At 36.0% G+C, this 19,604-nt stretch overlaps 2 protein-coding genes across 2 annotated transcripts; one reads left to right on the plus strand and one right to left on the minus strand.

Annotated features, from left to right (window-relative positions):
• Positions 1-3,099: 3,099 nt before the first annotated feature.
• LOC306874438 (fibroblast growth factor-binding protein 1-like) lies at positions 3,100-3,714 on the plus strand (the record flags this gene model as incomplete). Its single annotated transcript, XM_079424486.1, has 1 exon — positions 3,100-3,714. The coding sequence occupies one exon, from the start codon at positions 3,100-3,102 to the stop codon at positions 3,712-3,714; it is 615 nt and encodes a 204-aa protein (XP_079280612.1).
• A 4,897-nt stretch (positions 3,715-8,611) lies between these two features.
• On the minus strand, positions 8,612-19,305 carry LOC306874063 (annexin A5-like). The gene is made up of 13 exons (XM_079423785.1): positions 19,159-19,305; positions 18,894-18,931; positions 14,950-15,034; positions 14,533-14,627; positions 14,320-14,433; positions 14,094-14,184; positions 13,917-13,996; positions 13,668-13,718; positions 13,330-13,423; positions 13,149-13,244; positions 12,781-12,839; positions 10,869-10,991; positions 8,612-10,758 (listed from the first exon to the last, which is right to left on the minus strand). Exons 2-13 carry the CDS (start codon positions 18,894-18,896, stop codon positions 10,696-10,698), a joined length of 954 nt encoding a protein of 317 aa, XP_079279911.1. The 5' UTR covers positions 18,897-18,931; positions 19,159-19,305; the 3' UTR covers positions 8,612-10,695.
• Positions 19,306-19,604: the final 299 nt, after the last annotated feature.

The raw sequence follows: 19,604 nt of genomic DNA on the forward strand, positions 1-19,604 counted from the left end.
TTCTCACATTTTATAGTTTGGCTGCTCATTAATTTGCTACTAAATTATTTTCAGAAACAAATATAATCCTGGGCTGATCTAGTTTGATTAGCAAAGATTCCAATAAAAATATTAATAAACAAAAAATAAATAAAAAAATTAAATAAATAAATAATTTACAAATATCTGAATTCTCTAGACGACAAAAAAATAGGGGGAGGGCAGTTCCAAACCCAGTTGAAGAGAAGTATGATTTTTGCTTTACTCGACATGTCAGAATACTTCAACACCACTAGGGGGCAATGTTACATGTCATTTAAAAAGACTCAATAATTATGATTTTTGTTTCACTCGACATGTCAGAGCACATCAACACCACTAGAGGGCAATGTTACATCTCATTTAAAAAGACTCAAATTAACTGGTTACAAAACCCATGTGGAATTAATGTTTGTTCTTGTTTTTGTTTTTAATGGAGGTCCGGCATCTCAGTGGCAGTTGCTTAGTCAAGAAAGAACATTTTGAGCCAATCTCCTGAGTTTAGCAATTACTCTCGAGCATCTGGAGCATTACTAAATCATGAGAACGCTGATTAACTGATGGCACCATAACACTCTCAGACCCAAAACTTTTATTACTGACTATCCTAAATTGTGACATCAAAAGCAGCAACTTTTAAGAGCCATCAAAAAAGAATCCGACACAAGTAAAACATCGACTTTACTATAATCAAACATTAGCCATTTAAATTTTGCTTTTAAAAATATGTATTTATATATTAAGTCAGAATATACAGCTAATTTTGAATGTCAGTCAACGGAGAAAGATACTTTTAAAGCCAAATGGCATAATTAAAGGCACAGTCTATGCAAAAAGGAAAATTCTGCCATTATACTCAACCTTATGTTGTTCCATGAATTTCTTCTGTGAAACACAAAAGAAGATATTTTGAAGAATGCTGGTCACTAAACAGTTTCAGTCGCCATATGGACATACGGAAGTCAATGGGAACCAAAACCAACAACATACTATCTTCTTTTGTGTTCAGCAGAATAAAGATATGCACATATTTTGGAATGACATGAGGGTGAGTAAAGGACAGAATTTTTATTTTTGAGTAAACTATCTCTTTAAGTCATCTGCTATAGCAGGGGCTAATGGGGTCATGCTAACCAGCCAAACCTTAAACCTTAGAGCTACAAAGAATTTCTAAATCTCAAGTTTCTAAAATGACAGCTTCTTTTTTATAAATATATCCCATAAGCTCTCAGCAAACATTTAACCAAAAGAAAGAAGAATGCATGTATTTGTATTACAAAGAGGTCAAATCCGTTTAGATCCCTGTAATGTTATGATTTTAATATGTTGCACAGCTGTAAGCTGACACGCCTGCCTAACACAAACACACCCTCCAGACACAACTCATGTGTCAGTGTTGCACAGTATTTTCTGCCTCAAGTTTCTCACAGCCTCTTCAGTGAGGCTCAAGTGCCCCATTAATTCATTAATTATACTATATCATTTAGCACCACCAAAATATTATTAGTCAAACCATACATATATATATATTTTTTTAACAAAGCAAATTTGCAAACACCTGGAACCTCACAAACGCTGCAGCCCAGACCCTTCCTGTAGCCTAAATAGATCATAGTGGAATAATGGGTCACCAAATCAATAAGCACCAAGCCATTTTTGAGTTCATGAGCTTCCCCACCAGACACATGCACAGTATCACTAAAAACCATCACACTCACATTCATATCTGACTTGGCTTTATGAATTTGTGTATGAGAGATCATTACATTAATGATAACACTGATGTAGAGCTTAGCTATAACTACAAAGAATTATTGCTTGGTTATAAAATTTATCTTCATCTCTTGATCCCTTGGTAAATAAGTAATGAATATGCACAAGGAAATGAAAGTCGCATTGTTCATAACTCAAACAAAACTCCAGAGTGCATATATATGTGTGTGTGTGTGTGTGTGTGTATATCAGTTAAATTTAGATGTTTTTCCCATTTTATTATGAAATAAACCTGAACGCATATACAAATACATTTTAAAACTCTTTTAGTGCTGCTTTCTGTCTCTCTGTACCCCATCTCTAACCCTCTCCCCTTCAAAAGTGACCTAAATTCATTAAACTCCACTTAACATTCCACTAGTTACTAACACCTCATAAAGACAAAGATGGTTTCGTTGCACTACTGTTGTTGTACTATTACTTATTTTACACTTGCGTGTGCAAATAGGCTGCAAATGCAATAAGTTTAATCAAAAAAGCACATTAAACTGATATTAAGAGGGAGGGGTGGAGTGGCTGTTACACTATGGAATTAGGCCACAAAGACAGACACAATCCCCTCACCCCTACCACATGAGTGCACAATGACCCTTTAACAAAACATTTTTACATACCAGGGCATATTACACAAGCATAACAGTGTTAGGTATTTGCAGCCATATAGCATGTATAACCATGACTCTTACATACACGGTTTGGAATCCCCACCCCAAAAAATATTCACACCTTGGCTCAAATAATCAATCTTGGCTTCTTTCAACATTATGGTGAACATTGCCAACATTACCCACAAATAATGCTTTTTGTTTTACTCAAAATCTTAGGTGCATAAGATCAGATCAATGAAGATTTTCAAGGTTTAAAAAAGCCTCAGGCCCAAGGACATGACAGCTGCAATTCCTATCATTTAGTTCAGCCCTCTCTAAAAATGCAAATATATGAATGACATAAGCAGTGGATTCCTGCATGTGTGCAAGAGCTCATTAAAGGGCTTTTCTCATGTGAAAGAATCTGATTGTCCTGTAGTAAGTGGGTGTGTCACTTGACATAAAAACCAAGAGTGAGTTCATTTTGTAAACTAGTGAGGGAATCTCATCACACATCTGTCCTCATAACTCTTATTGGTAAGATCAATTAACTTTTCGGTGTAAATCAAAATCCTATATGATACTTGTTTTTTTTAACCTTATACAAATATATTACCTATTTACTATAAGCCTGTTGCATCTTTTAAAATGTAATAAAGGACATAATATCGTATTTATTCTCATAATTAATATTTCTTAGATCGTTGCGTAACTGAAGGAAATGTCTCTCCGTGGGACTCTCGCGCTCCTGCTGTTCCTCGCATGTCTTTCACAGCTCATCTTCACTGCTGAAAGCTTTAGGGAAGCGAGGAGGAAAGGAGGGAGACAGGAGAGCCGAAGCAATAATAACATTTCCGTACAAAAAGGAAAGTTCACAACCAAGGATAAGGCGCAGTGCTCGTGGGTGGCACGCGGAGAGGACAAGTACACCATGACTGTTACATGTAAGCCTGCAAACGGGGATGGATTCACCTGTAAATATACTGCCAAGCCAGCGACGTGCACCGAATATGAGTCTAATCCCCAGGGCTATTGGAAACAGATCGCCAGATCAGTTAAAAAGCAGAAGAAACTTTGCGTGGATCCGCGCGCAATGATCCGAGCGGGCATATGTAAGCGCGCGCCGCTGGATGCGCACTTCAAACTCACCGAAACGTCACCGAGACCCCCCAAGACAGAGAAGACGCCGATAGCCACGAACACAACGCCTCCGGACACTAAGCGTCAGTGCACGGAGCGCATTGACCACAGCGATGTAGCTAAAGAGAAATGCGGAGATTCCTGGGCGAGTGTCTGCGCGTTTCTCTTCACTATAATCCAGAGCGGAGACTGCTAAACGAGCGCTTTTACTCGACGTGCGTTTGTGGATATTGTTATAGGCTACTACTGATAGTTTTTTTTAAAGGTGTAAAACATCGTGTTTTTTATTGTAAACAAAGATGCACTGTACTGATTCTGACAATTGGGAAGGTGGGTCAAGATGTGCTTGTTCCCACCACTTGTTTTTGCCTTGACCATAGTGGCACTAAATTTATTCTAGACACATTTACAGTTTTTAATGATGACATTTAATCGGATAATAGTGATATGTCTATATTTATACTATGTTGAATATTACGTTTTTATTTATATTTATTAAAGGGGCATTTTGAGGGATGTAGGAAAAGTAAATAATTTAGATATTTGGAGTTATTTTTATTTCGAAGTGAAAAGTTTAAATAGACCCCTAGGGTACGACGACCCCAGTAGCTTTTTGTTGCTACTTTTATGATTATTAGGCTATAAATCAGTTGTTTTAAATGAATTTGATTTTGAAAAGGGGGAAGATATGCCCTTTAATTTTGTGCTTTAACAGTTAGGCTAAATTTGCTCATTTGTACATTTGTTTCTCATAATAAAAAATTGGATGATGTTTCATCCTCACTGTCACCTTCATCATCATCTCATTTTAATATCCAGATGTTGTTACAGCAAATGTAGCCAACAATATTTTCGTCAGCCTACTGTAAAATACTAGACATTGCATTGTAACATGACATGCAAAATAAATATTTTGATGTATCTGTGCTGAAAGACACCCCATTCTTGTGAAATGACCACAATATGTTTCATTTAACACAAGCTTGATTTTTAAAATGCAGCTTTGAGGCAGAGATGATTAACAGAAATAGCACTTTTATTTGGATTTTCATTCAGGAAAAAAAAAAAAAGCCTAAACAAGTGATAAACCTTATCCAAATGTTAACCATAAGAAACTTCCTGTTCATGGTAAGCTTTTGAGGATGTTGTCAGATCTATTCTAAAAACCCTCCCCTATACACACACACACTTACCCACACACACACACATAAACTTTCATTGTCTGTGGAGCAGCGGAAGAGATAAGGTAACCACAGATTCCAAACAGGTCTCTCTCTCTCTCGTTCTCTCTGTCAGTGTGTGTGTGTGTTAACCAGGTATTGCCTATGGGGAACAAAGGACCAACAAGTACAGTAATACCATGAATTTTAAACCTTGTGGGGACATATTTTGATCCCCGTGAGGAAAACAGCTTATAAATCACACAGAATTAAGTTTTTAAAAAATCAAAAAATGCAGAAAGTTTTGTGTGAGTGTTAGGTTTAGGGGTAGGGTTAAGGTAAGGGGATAGAAAAAACAGTTTGCACAGTATAAAACCATTACGCCTATGGAGAGTCCCCATAAAGCATGGAAGTGTGTGTGTGTGTGTTGACTGAAGTAATCCGAGTATAGAAGCTGGAACACGTCATTGATACTTTGCCTTTATAACAGCATTCTTGGCAGTAGCCTAATGCATGTAGGTGAGTGTGTGTGCGTGTACCTGCTATTTCCCTACATTATGAGGACCAAATGTCCCCACAAGTATAGTAATACCAGTAAATTTTGACCTTGTGGGGACACTTTTTTGGTTCCCATGTGGAAAACAGCTTATAAATCATATAGAATAAAATATTTTGAAAATCTAATAGCAGAAAATTTGGCACTGTTTCTTGTATTTATAAAACAAAATAATGAAATACACCGATGATGAAAAATAAAAGTGAGAATTAAACCTATGTTTTGGGTTTCAATATAAAGTATGCTTTCAAATGGAACTTTGACAATAATCTTGTGACCATGATTTGTGAAGTAATTAATACATTCCATTTATATGCCATCATATCAACACGTTACAAATCATCCTTTGGGGTCAAAAAGGCAAGGGTTTGTAATGTGTGTGTTTTTGGAGATACTTTGTCACTGTGCATTCATAATTTGCCTCCCTGTCTATGGTTAATATGTAATCTTTTGTGTTACTTACAGAGGAGATTAAAGCTATTTGTTAATACAGTTTGAAAAACATCACCCAGTCATTTTTTATACTGTCATGAAAATGTAATTGCAAACAATAACAGTCTGTAGGCTATATGCTGTCATATTGCCATAGACAACTATGGATAAAATATTGTCACCTAATCACCGGCTGATTACATAGCTGGAGTGCATTAGTGTAAAAATGGTATATATTTTTTTTCTTTCCAAATATGAATTCTAAAAATGCAGATTTTAGAAAGGTAACTTAACATTATATAACTAAACCCATAATGAAACTCATTCTTCTCACTTAAAGGCCAAATAGTTGCTCTGCCACATGACTGTCCATGACATTTCCTTTAGCAAGAATACTTTTTTCTTTCATTTTAGTTTCCCATGGGCACTCAGGCAGACACACACAAAAGCTGAACTTACATGACTATTCTGTGATAAATCCTCAAGGTGATCTAGCATGTGTGAACGTGTAATATAGCAGATGGTGCAGATGTGCACATGATGAGCAAGAAGCATAAACAACACAGCTTTACAGCACTGGATTGAAAGAGGATCAGTGGAAAGCACATACATACATCTTGTAGACATTTACTTCCTACTGACTTGTGACATTTCATTCTTAAAGGAATAGTTCACCCAAAAATGTTTGGAATAACATGAGGAATAATGCTAACATCAAATTAACAAGGGTGTATGATTACTACTAGTTAGAATGACTGTAAGTACGAATAAATCTTATGACAATTCACCCACACATATGCAAGAACACGTGAGCATGTTTTTGATTGGCCGATACTGTGGATCATATCATGCCCATGGCCAATAAGAAATACTCAACATCTTTCTTTCTATCTTTCACACACCCAAAACAACATTTATATTGTGCAATTTATACTTTACAGTTTGTGTGATCACACCACATTCCACTCCAACACACACTTAATGTCAACACAGTTATAACGGTCAAAGTTTAAGATCATGTCATCATGCAGTCAAGACCAGGCTTTTCGACCTTGCCATATTGAAAATGCTTTTATTATATCTTATGCTTTATTATTATTATAATAAATATTATTATTATATCTATCTTAAGCATATATTATATGCTTTCTGTCGGTAACATTTGTAATATAATTATGGGAAATATAATAAGATTTCTTGATTTGGTGCTCAAGAAACATTATTATCAGTGTTGAAAATGTTTGTACTGCATATTATTATAATTTTTGATCAATTCAATGTGTCTTTGCCAAACAAAAGTATTTGTTTATTTTATATTATGGATCCAAATTTTGAACAGTAGTGTGAGTGTAAACCAAAATAACAGTTAGACAGGAACACAGTGCACTTCTCATAGCATCAATTACAGTTCAGACATTAGTGTGTGTGTAAAGGGAATGTTCAAGTCTATTCAAGTTGCAGCTCAAACAGACCCAGGTATTCACTTGAAGTGAGCAGACTCTTTGCACACACATATTTGCGAATGCATGTGTGTGTTCACCTGTAGAATATCTCTTCCTTTCAAAGATCATGTTCTTACATGACTACTGTTGCACCTGGGTTGCTGGAAGAAGAGATCAAAGTCATACAATTTCCTTAAAAGGAGGGGTTTACCTTCCCACAAACTAACAGATGCATGGGGTCATCCACAAAGTTTCCACAAATACTGAATATAAACATCTAAATGTCATTACAACATTCGTAGCATTCATAACAACACATATATTGTTTCATTACCTCAACACTGCCATCATACAGGCTTAATTCATCATGCTTCCTTGTTTTCATTCACTCACACACATGGGAGGAGTGTATTGTTTGGTGGGCTGGGTTTTGCATTCATTGTTCCTTTGTGTGGCTTGAGGTGGCCTGACAGTCCCACCCCTGAATTTAGACAGTCTGATTGGTCGACATCCTGCTATGAAGTCACACCTACCTGTAAAACATCTGCTCCTATCTATTAGCTGAGGGTGGAAGTGACATACATAAGGGTCTATAATCAAAACTAGTCTCTTTGAAACTTATCCAGTTGACAAACTTTGAAGCACACATCCACAAGCAGAACTAAAGAATTACAAGTACATCACCCCACTTATAATAATAATATATATATATATATATATAGGTCTGAATGAAGCTTGTCTAAACTTGCAGTGCATTCTCCATTATGCCTATAGTGATATAAGGAAGTGTCAAGCCGAGTGTCAGTTTTCCTAGAAATTTATTTTACAGTACCTTGCCAGGGGGAAAGTATAGCATTATGATCCTTACTTCACCAAACAATAGGACCAGTATTAGAGCATATTTCATATTTCAACAAATAACAAACTACATGTAATGTAGTCACAAACTGGTAAGCATTAATCATCTAAAATTCCTTCATTATGTCACACAGTAGGCCATTCGATGCCTTCTGTCTGCTCTGCCAGTTCATTCTTTTACTACAGCGCCTCCCTTTGGCCAATACTGACTAACGCACTAAAAGTCAAGTATTTTCATTTTCACATTTTAATTGTCCACACCAACGTCCAACAACATGAAATTATAAAGTTTTAGCCTATTTGAACTTAAAGTTTTTTTTTTTTAAACCTTGAAATATCAGTTTCAAAATCATTCTGATGGTACACTTATTTTTGGCCTTTTTTTTTTTACACTTTATTAGTATAGGACAGTGCAGAAGTGACAGGAAGTGAAGTGGGAGAGAGAGGGGGGGTCGGGAAAAGTCTTCAGCTAGGATTCAAACTCAGGACGCCTGTAGTGCAAGCAACAGTGCTATAAGTCAGCACACTGCCCACAATGCTATCGACAGAGGTGGACAAACACAACTCCGTTACTTGAGTGAAAGTACAGATACTGCTGGTCAAATATTACTCCATTACAAGTAAAAGTTGTAAAGACAAATTTTTACTTAAGTAAAAGTACAGAAGTACTTGCTTTTTATTTTATTATTGTTGTACATAATACTTGCAATACCTCTGAAGCAACTAACAATACATTACACCAACTGAATACACTGATTAGCTTGTAGTATCTTTGGAATTAAGAGCTTTTAGAATGTTAAAAACCTATGGGCAAAAAAAAATTAAAAATATTTAGCACCCCTACCCACTCCCACAAAAGCAGGATAGTAGTGATCTCACACAGCTCTGACAGTGTGTGTACAAATCTATGCGTAGCCATTCTTCCACATTTGAACAGAGTGGACAGTGAAATTGCTGTAAATACAGAATAAGGAAGAAGAAGAAAAAAAAAAAAATCAAACCTGCTTTAAAACCCAGCAACACTGTAGCTGTATAAATTAACAACAGCAACACTGCTTTAACAAAAAAGCAAAACAGCAAGACTTATTTGACATCAAATCAATTTTTTTTAAATGCTGTCTAATCGCTCTCGTAGTACTTTGATGTCACACACAGAACAATCTTTGCAGTGCTGCTTCCAGTCCATCACCTATACTGTGTTTTATAAGGAGACACACAACAGTTCTTCTGTGGCTTTATAGGTAATATTTTCACGTACACAATTTAGCAAAATCAGACAATATTTTGTCTAATATATACCACAATATTAACTTCCTATTATTGAATTGTTGTAAATAAATATCACATTTGCAACTAGTCAGTATTCAAAAAACGATGGGAAATCACTTCATGTAGCCCTACAAGAGTGATTACTGATAAACTGTCTGAAAAAAAAAAAAAAGTCCCGTTTTAGAAAAAAATAAAAATTTCACACACTGACTTTCAATGCTGCTACATAGTAACGACTTTCTACTTCGAGGACCTTGATAGAAATGTAGTGGAGTGAAGAGTACAATATTTTTCTTTCAAATGCTGTGACGTTAAAGTCACAAGTTTCAGAAAAAAATAATACTCAAGTACAGATTCTCAAAAAGTGTACTTAAGTACAATACTCAAGTACATGTACTTAGTTACTGTCCGCCTCTGGCTATCGATGCCAACCTGATGGTACACTGACTCTAATAAATCTGTTCTAGTAGTGTGTACGTTTGGTGAGCAAAATTCTGCAATAAGGGTTAATTGCTTTACAACAACAAATGCACAAAACAGCCCAGTTGTCTTCAGTCACACAGGAGACTCTCTATTTGCTTTTATCAATGAGCGTTTATTATGAACATTATGGCAATGAAACATTAAAACATTTTAGTAGCACCTTTTTCTTCAGCTTTTAATGAATATTAATAATCTTAAAGAGGACAAACATTTTGCTAGTCTTTATTTACTGTGTGTAATATATAATTGTGCCAATTATAGGCAGTATGTTTAACTTTAACAGTGGAATATTGATGAAATAACTTTTTTTTCTTCTTTTCTTTAAACCACTGACACCAAAAGTACAGTGAACCTTTCCTTTAACAAATCTAGTTTAAAACATACTCAGACAGACAAACAATGAAATAAAATTGCTAACGATGCCAATTATGAGACTGGTTGTTATACTATATTGCTATACACTGAAATATCAAGTTAGTAAGTATACAAACAATAAATAAGTGAAAAATTGCTGAATGCATATAAAATATTGCTTCATTGAATACAACAAGTCTTTGGTCTTAATGTATTTTTTTTAGAAACTTCATTTTTTTAGGCTTGAGTATTCATCTTTAAAAAGAAATGAGTACGCCTTTCTTTTTTCTGTGATAGACTGCATAAGACAAGCAGATATGGAAAAGAGAAGGTGTTGCATATTTTTGAAGTTTATACTAAAATATTTTTCCTCTCTAAATCTATTATGCATTTCATGAAATATAAATGCCAAAACGTGCTTATTGCTTATTTGAATGAAGTAATTCTGTGCTATGCAGAGCATCTTCACAGCTGGACAAGAGATCCTTCTTTTGATTTGGAATGTCATGTTTTTTGTAATTTGTCCTGAATTAGGTTCAGAAGGAGACTAGGCCCTCGTCCCATAGACCTGCCCCTGAGGTGAGAGTCATGGGATCCAACCCAGGCAGAGAAGGTGACAGGGTTTATGCATCATCACCGCCACACAGCAGCAGCAGGGCTTTACGGTAGTCACCTGCGGTATCACCCTGTGGTAACAAAGAGATTTAAGAGAGAGATGAGAGAACATTCAGTTTCGGTGATGTGGATTTATAAGGCATTAACTGCTAATTACTAACACCTGTATGCATGAGTATACCTGAATCATTTTGTGCAGAGAGGTTGCAAACCTCTTGCGGAATTCAGCACGTATATCCAACATGTCCACCTCACTGCGGGAAACCATGATCCTGATCAATGTCTGGTCATCGGTGCCTGCCCCCTGCAGGATAAAAGCAGGTAAGTTCATTGCACGGTTATTATAGTTAACTAAAACTAAAATCCTTTTTTTTAAATTACGTTTTTAAACCTTAAAGCTAGTTGCCGAAGCAACAATTCTCTTACATTTAGTTTAACTTGATGTACTAAAATAACAAAAAATATGCTATATAGCAGGAGTGGGCAACCTTTTTGACTTGGACCACATCAAGTTTTTTGAATAAAAGTGAGGGGCGGCATAGTATATGCATGACAAATGGAGCTTGATTTTATTTATTCTAAATTGACACTCAGTTACTACTGTACTGTATGCATACTTTTACATACATGGCAGTTCTGTTCTTGTACCCCCTCTACCTTGTTTTTTTACAAGCATAAAATGAGCATATATAAAGTCAATTAATGTAGTCACATTTTTTTTATTTAATTCAGAAATAATGTAAAATAAACAAAACTTTATACACATTAGATACATTTATTTTCGTTGCCCTCAATCCACAAGAAATCCTTTAAATTTACCAGTATTAAGAACAGAAAAAGGTACGAAAAATATAGGTATAAAACAATCATAAATGATAGTCTAATTCACTATAAACAACATTATAAACTCCAAGCCAAAATTAATTCATATAAAGCCAAACTGAAATTATCAGAGTGTGGGAAATCCAAATCAATCCAAATGTGCGTGCTTTGCGCTTCACAATGATTGCTATATATACATCTGGAATATGACAAATTATAAAAAATCTGATTTATAATCCAGAAAACGGCGGAAGATACAAAGGCATTTTTATAATTCAGAAAACTGCAGAAGAACCAAAACCCAAATAGCCTACTCATTGACTAAGCAAATATATAGGTAATAAACAATAGGATAAAAAGACAAACTATTTCCATGTTGACCCCATGAAATTACTATTTATTCCCTATGAAAAGCACACTTTTACAGGTTCGCTATTGGTAGAGATGCTGCAGCCGAAGAATGTTAGTACTCTGGAAATTCACACGCTTAATCTCTCACTCACTCTCTCTCTCATAACTGTGTTAGTTTGCATATTAAAGGCTGTAGCCTCTGTTATTAGCATTAAAATAAAATTATGTTTTGTAATCAGCAATTGGGATTCTGCAATAGAGAACAACACCGCAACAAATTCTATGGATTATGATTAATTTTTATTTGCCGTTTTGCGGTGGTAATATTATATATTAATAGGCAAGGGGGACCGAGACATTTCTTTTGCCTATGTCTCAATGAAGGGTAAATCCAACCCTGAAGATAATACTGAGCACATTCTGATTCTGACTGAATTGCGTAACTCTTATATACCGCACTGTCGTGGCCTAGTGGATAGAGAGCCGGACTTGTAACCTTGAGCAAGGCACCGAATACCCAGCTGCTCCCGGGTGCTGCAGCATTGGCTGCTCACTGCTCCGAGTGTGTGTTCACAGTGTGTGTGTTTTCACTGCTGTGTGTGTGCACTTGGATGGGTTTAAATGCAGAGCACAAATTCCAAGTACGGGTCACCATACTTGGCCACACTAGTTTGCCCCTCTCTGCTATATAGACATCCAATAATAATAATAATAATAAAAATGACAAAAACGCACAAAATTACTTTGAAAATACAGTAATAAAATCTAAAACAAACAAACTATATTTGTATTTCGATGATATTAAAATAACACTCGTTCTTTGCAGTCCTTATTTTTTTGGGTTCAGAAAATCTTCTAATCAAAGAGATAAATACTAAAATATATATTTATTGTTCACAAATATTAAAACATAGATTCACCTTCATGGCACCGTAAAGGCTATCGGCAAAATAACCTGGCACACTGCGGGCACACTTCACTGAGGCGGCAGAGAAAAGAGTGTGTTAAGAGACAAAACAGACACACATAGAGAAAAAACCATGACTCTGAGTGCTGCATATGGCTGATTCTTCAATTATAAGAATTATTCCCTCCCCTAATTTTTGATTTTAAAAAAGGGCAGATTACATTTTCTATATTTTGTCCATAGTCCCTACCCAGAATTTAACTTCCCCTCTATAATAAAATTATAAAAAGTAAAATAAGGAAAATTCTATTTTGCACTTGATTGATTAACCATATTTAATTGACAGAGGTGTGTGTGTGTGTTTGTGTGAGAATGTCTTACCCACAGCTAGCAGTACTTCTTGGAGGGTTCCTGATGTCTCTTTCTGGATACTCTCCTCTATTTCATACCCTGAGAGCTTTCTATACTCCTCAAACACTGCAGAAAAACCATTAACAGAAAACAAATGAATAAATAAAAACAAAAATACTAATTCCATTACCCACATGCATGTCAAACTAACCTCTCCTAAGGTGAGCATTACTACGGTTTCCCAGTATAGTGATGAACTGGCCTTCATCAGTTCCAAACTTCTGTTCTCCTGCTGCAAACAGAGCCTACACCCAACACAAACAGTTTTTTAAACTTTGTAAGACTGACAAACTGATATTGCACACAACAAGCACTAGATGGCAGCATTTCACCTCAAGTCAAAAGATGAACATTTTATTCCACTTCCAATTTTTTTTTTTTCAGAGAATGAAAATTTTGAATCCAACTCAACATGACCACTTTAGTTTAAACAAGTATTTGCAAATATTTAGTTGCATTGGACTTCATGTGAACTTGCATAAAACTTACCTGGGCATCGCTTTGGATGAGGTCTTCTTGTATACCCTGCTGTCTGCTGGCCTATAGAGAAATCATATAATATCAAATGAATGAACAGTAATACTATAAAAGGTCAAAACATCCACGCTTAAGTCTTAGGTCTATTTACAGTGGATTGAAATTTCCAGTCTCACTTCATAAGAACTATTCACATACACAGACACATTATTGTTGATTTAAATCTTGCATTTTCATTTTTCTTGTTAATGGACTACATACTTGTAGCAAAACAACCAGCATCCTCTTGAAATGACCTCCAGTGTCACCAGCCACATCTTCCTCCAGGTCATCATTATGCTCTATAATACATGTATAGACATCATCAAGAGTAAAGAACTAAGAATGAGAACACAAAGTCAAAGACTTATAGTGCACAACCCACACAAACACAGTTACCTCGCTTGTATAAACTTTTGATCTGGTTGACTTCATTAGGTGACCTAGATGCCAAGATCTCAACCAACACTTTCTCATCTGTGCCTGCACCCTAAGACAACAAAATGCAAATGTACAGATATACACTGATCTGTCTATCAAAATATCAAGTGTATTTCACTACAAGTACTTAAAAAAAAAAACCATCTTAAAAGTGATTGACAGCCCTATAGTTATTGGTATGTACCTTAATAGCATCCCGCAGACACGTGACCTCATACATGATGGGAGGAGTCATCAGAGCCACTATCAGAATCTCAAACTTCCCACCCAGCTCTGACTTCAAATTATCCACCAAATCCTAAACAGAGATGAAAATAAATGTATACACCTTTTAAATGTTCTGCATTAATTCAAATAAAGAGTGTTAAGAGTACATAATTAATGCTGATGATATTACCTTTCCATGCAGGGTTTTGTATGCAGCTTTGATTTCTTGGCGCTGTGCATTACTGCGTGCTGTCAACAGCTGGATAATGGCATCCTCATCAGTGCCTGATTAAAAAAAAACAATTAATGTTGATGACCATTACATAAGGAGTAGACCAATATCCATCTCCTACACCCAGATGCAATGTTTTGGGTTATTCATGTATAAGAATTAACTAAACCGAGAAAAATTCTAAACAAGAAAAATTTATAATAGTAATAATAATAAATAAGTCACACTAAATGTGTAAGATCTCTGCTATTCTACAGCATTACAGTTATACTGGTTCTATTGATATAATACTGTGTTGAAATACAGTCATGCATTTGAAGGTCTACTGATAATTAATGTGTCAAAATTGACATCTAATATGCTTGTCAAACTCACCGAGTCCTTTCATTGCCTTGTAGAGTACTTCAGCATCATTATTAGCACTGAATCCACTGTGGGGCTTCACTGTGCCTCTGCCAGCCTTATTGGAAAAATCAAGTGTTAGTTTCATGTTCTCTTTTATGGTATGTACAGTGCCCTCCATAAGTATTGGAACAGTAAAGACAAAATTGCTCTGTTGGCTGTGGAGTCAAGACATTTACAGATATGATTAAAAGATGAATATGAGACAAAACTACAGAATGTCACATTTTATTATTGGGTGATTCAACACATATGTTTTACTAGCTAAGAAGTTCAGCACTTTTAGAGTTTCATCCCTCTATCTGATGTGAGCATAAGTATTGGAACAGTTGCCTCACAGGTCTTTCTAAGTGATCAGCTGTGTCCTGTTGCATTAATTCTTCAGATATTAAAAGCAGGGAATGTGTCGTATCAGTTATATCCATTACTTCTGCATTCTGAATCTTGCATTCGATGATGACACAAGCAATTTGGATGCTAAAAGAAAAGAGGAAGTCAGTTAGAGCTCTAGCAAAAACAAAGGGCATGGAGAAATCAAGAGTTTGGAAAACACCAGCGACATCAGCAACCAACAATGATCTGATCGGCTGAGAAAACAACAGTAGTTGATGACTGACAAATCATAAAAGCTGTGAAAATGAATCCTAAAAGACGTGTCTGTAAAATCACCAACAACTTCCAGAAAGCTGGGGTGATGCTCTGACAATCTACTGTCCTCAGGAGACTTTGACACAGAATTACAGAACTGACACAGAGTTACAGAACCTCTGACCAGCACCAAAAATAGAAAGGCAAGATTAAAGTTTGCAAAAAAGCACAAAGGTGAGCCAGAAGAGTTTTGGAACTGTGTTTATGGACCGATGAGACAAAGATGAACCTTTATCTAAGTGATGGGAAAGCAAAAATGTGGAGAAAAAAAAAGGGAACTGCAATGATCCCATATGCATACAGCCTCATCTGTAAAGCATGGTGGCGGTGGTGTCGTGGCATGAGCATGCATGCCTGCCTCTGGAACAGGCCCTCTCAACTTTACTGATGACTTAATGTATGATGACAGTACAGAATGAATTTGGAAGGGAACAAAGCCATCTTGCCTACCAATATTCAAGAAAATGCCCCCAGAGTCATTGGGAAGTGCTTCATATTGCATCAGAGCAATGACCCAAAACACCCTGCCAGTTCAGTCAAGGAATTTATAAGGGCAAAGAAATGGATTGAACATGAACATAAATCTGATTGAACATGAATTTCACCAGCTGGAGAGGAGAGTAAAGGCAGAAACTCCCCAAAACAAGCAACAGTTGGAATTGGCTGCATTAAAGGCTGGGAAAAGCATTTCAAAGAATGAGACCAAGAGTCTGGTGATGTCTATGGGTCACAGACTCCCTGCTGTGATTGTGCTGCAACTAAATAATAGATTTTAATCTTTTATATCTGCCTTATGTTCAACTGTCCCAATATGCTCACATCAATGAGTGGGATGAACTCTAAAAGTGCTGTTCTTTTTGTTGAAATGGCTAATAATAAAATGTGACATTCTGTAGTTTTGTCTCATATTCATCTTTTAATCATATTTGCAAATGTCTTGACTCCACAGCCAACAGAGCAATTTTGTCTTTACTGTTCCAATACTTTTGGAGGGCACTGTATATATTTAACTTTAGGAAGTTAAGTAATGCATCCATGAGTCACAACCACACCCATATTTCCTCTGCAGCCAGTGCTCTGACTCTTTACGAAGATGTGCATTTAACTCTCACATGCGGTAGTTTCCCACACGGAAACTTTGAGCAACTACCACAAATCTTCTGTAGCATGTGTTTCGGGGAGGAAGGGGGTGATACCAGAATACCGGATGTGGACATACCATACAATACCACATAAAAATTAGTTTAAACATTGTTTTCCAAACATTGTTCATATTTACTTATTATCTGCATCATATTTATGATTTAAGAGATACTACTCAAATTCAGAAAGTTATGCAAGACACCATAAAAGGTCTTTAATTACCATTTGATGTAAGTGAAAATTTTGTGAGAACAGAGTAAAAGATCATGCAGATCACGTGATCTTTTGGGAAACTCACATACTTTTAAAAAATTTTTCATACAATTTAATAAACTTCAATGCAGAAAACACTCTGTTGGTGTCTGTTTGCTGATCAAAGGAGTCACAGGAAAAGGCACAGGTGCACTGGTTTGTTCTTATCCCAGTTAATTCCCCTGGGTGACAACCAGACTACTGACAAAAGCAAGGCCTCATTAAAAAAACTGATGCTGGTAGGTCACATGACAATGACAACATGAAAAATGTAGTACATTGGGATTAAATTCATACTATAAAGAACTAGAGCGCAGTTTCAAAGTAATAACTTAGTCAAAAGAGGTATACGATAAGAGGCAAACATATACAGTTTGTCTGAATTCGGACCCGCATATTAGCACATTACTCTTACTATTTTATCATATCTTTCTGTGGCAGGAGTAGTAAGGGTAGTATGCTACATTGCGATTCTGAGTTTGGCATATGTGCCAAGGCTATTATATAAGGCCAAAGGTCAGAAGCCGTTAAGCCCCCAGAAATTGTACATTAAGCAAAGTGAACGCGTCTATTGTTTACAAACTTGTGAGTCTAAATCAGCTGCTGTCTGCCACACAGCTGTTACTTGCCAATTTCTTCTCACAGCTTTTAATTAGATAAACTAAATGACATTCTGTTGTTTGGGATAGGAAATGTATTGTTCGTCTCAAGCCTAAATTAATGTCTCAGCCACAGGAATGTGTTGAATAACTCAGGCCTGAATGCTTTCTGTGGTCAACTAAGAATCTGCAGCCATCCATTCAAAATCTAGGTCCAAACAGAACAGATTCCTGCTTTTGCATAATGACAACATACAAACTGATTTGAAATAATTTAATCCGAAATGTTACAAAAAAGAAGCAAAATATGATTCAGATCAGATTGCAAATCTGGCCGTGGTGACAACTCACTAGATGAAGCTGAAGCGAATGCTAATTTATATTAAATATCTGACAAAACAGAAGCAAGGCATTGCACCACAATATATGAATACATCTAAACATGCTGTGCAGATTACTCCAATTTCTATACTTTTTCTTTTTGTCCTAGTATTCAAGGCTCATGCCAGCTGGAGTCATGTTACTCAGACTCTTTCCATACAATAGAGTGAACAAACATATGACATATCCAAATATATGGAAATGAAAGCAATATTAATTTACCTACAGCATCAAGTCCCTGAGTGTTTTTCAATCCCCCTGGCATAAACAGCTAAAAAAGAACTTATTTTACAATGCAGCTGCAGCTTTCACACTATGAACTGCATATAGGTAGCATCATCGTCTGATAGTAGCATCAAAACATCACATTACTGACTTTGTCCTTTATTAAATATTACAATTATCCGCCACGTTAGCGGAAATAATCCATCAGTTTACTTGAACTCATCGGAACAAGGGTGAAGTAGAGGAGAGAGGATACAAGAGTGGAGAAACAGACAGGAACGCCCTTTGGGTCGTTTAGCCCACGCGAATGAGTCATCGTTGCTCTCATTTACAACTATTTTGTTTCTTTCTAAACATTTGTGCAAGTTTGTGAAAACTTAAAATCTCTCTGAAATAGCTGTAGTCCGTAAAACATAGTTATATAAACAGTACCATCAAGTGTTTGACAGCGAAACATCGAGGAAACGGACTTATATGGCTCACGTGCCTCTTTAAGCAAGGGGTTTTTCGCAGCTATTATGGGCGTCGACACATGAACTGATGCAAATGTTACATATACTATTATTCTCTATAGAAGATTAAACATTGGCAAAATAAAGCCGTGTTAAAACTTAATGCATGCTAAAAATGATTATAGACTTTTATTACAGCAATAAACCAGTAACTTACCATCTTTGAGATTCACGCACACTTCAAAGAGCAAGAATCTAAAAAAATGAGACAAAATAACAGTGGAGTAATAAACGTTAATGTTAATATAAAGCATGCGAGTTTAAAATAATAATAAAAAAGCTTAGTTTATCAAGTACTGAGATAGGAAAAAAATGTTTCAAAGATTTTGAGACAGGTAGGGTTGTACATGTGTACTCTATAGAAATATAAGTACGATATAAGTTTAAGCATTAGTTTTTAAGTGTCGTTTTCATTTACTTACCGAGAGAAGAGTTTCGAAACTTAGGAGCAGAGGACTGCAGCACAAACCGAAACAGCAGCAGGAATGTGGAATGAAATACGCTAGTAGGAGGATTAAATTTGACTACGATGAGTTGAGCCACACCCTGGCAAATAAGACCGTCGCTGTGACTTATGGGTAGTGGTGTTTCTGCTTTCTTCTTATATTTCAACACATATGTGCGTACGAAAGCAGTGAATGAATCACATCTGAAGGCCATTTCAGAAGAATACAGTGAACTTTTTTTTCTTTTTTTTTATCACGCAAAATTGTAAACATAAACCTTTTGCCATCCAGGAAGTTTATGAAATCTGATGCGGTTGTCCCCCACCCTGTTGGTCAACAAACTGTTGTTCCAGCAGGTGCTTTCACTGTTTAATAAAACAAACGGAGAAAAACTATTTGCCAAGCAACATTAAGTCTAATCA

This window comes from Barbus barbus (assembly GCF_936440315.1).
Source record: "Barbus barbus genome assembly, chromosome: 8".
Lineage (NCBI taxonomy): Eukaryota > Metazoa > Chordata > Actinopteri > Cypriniformes > Cyprinidae > Barbus > Barbus barbus.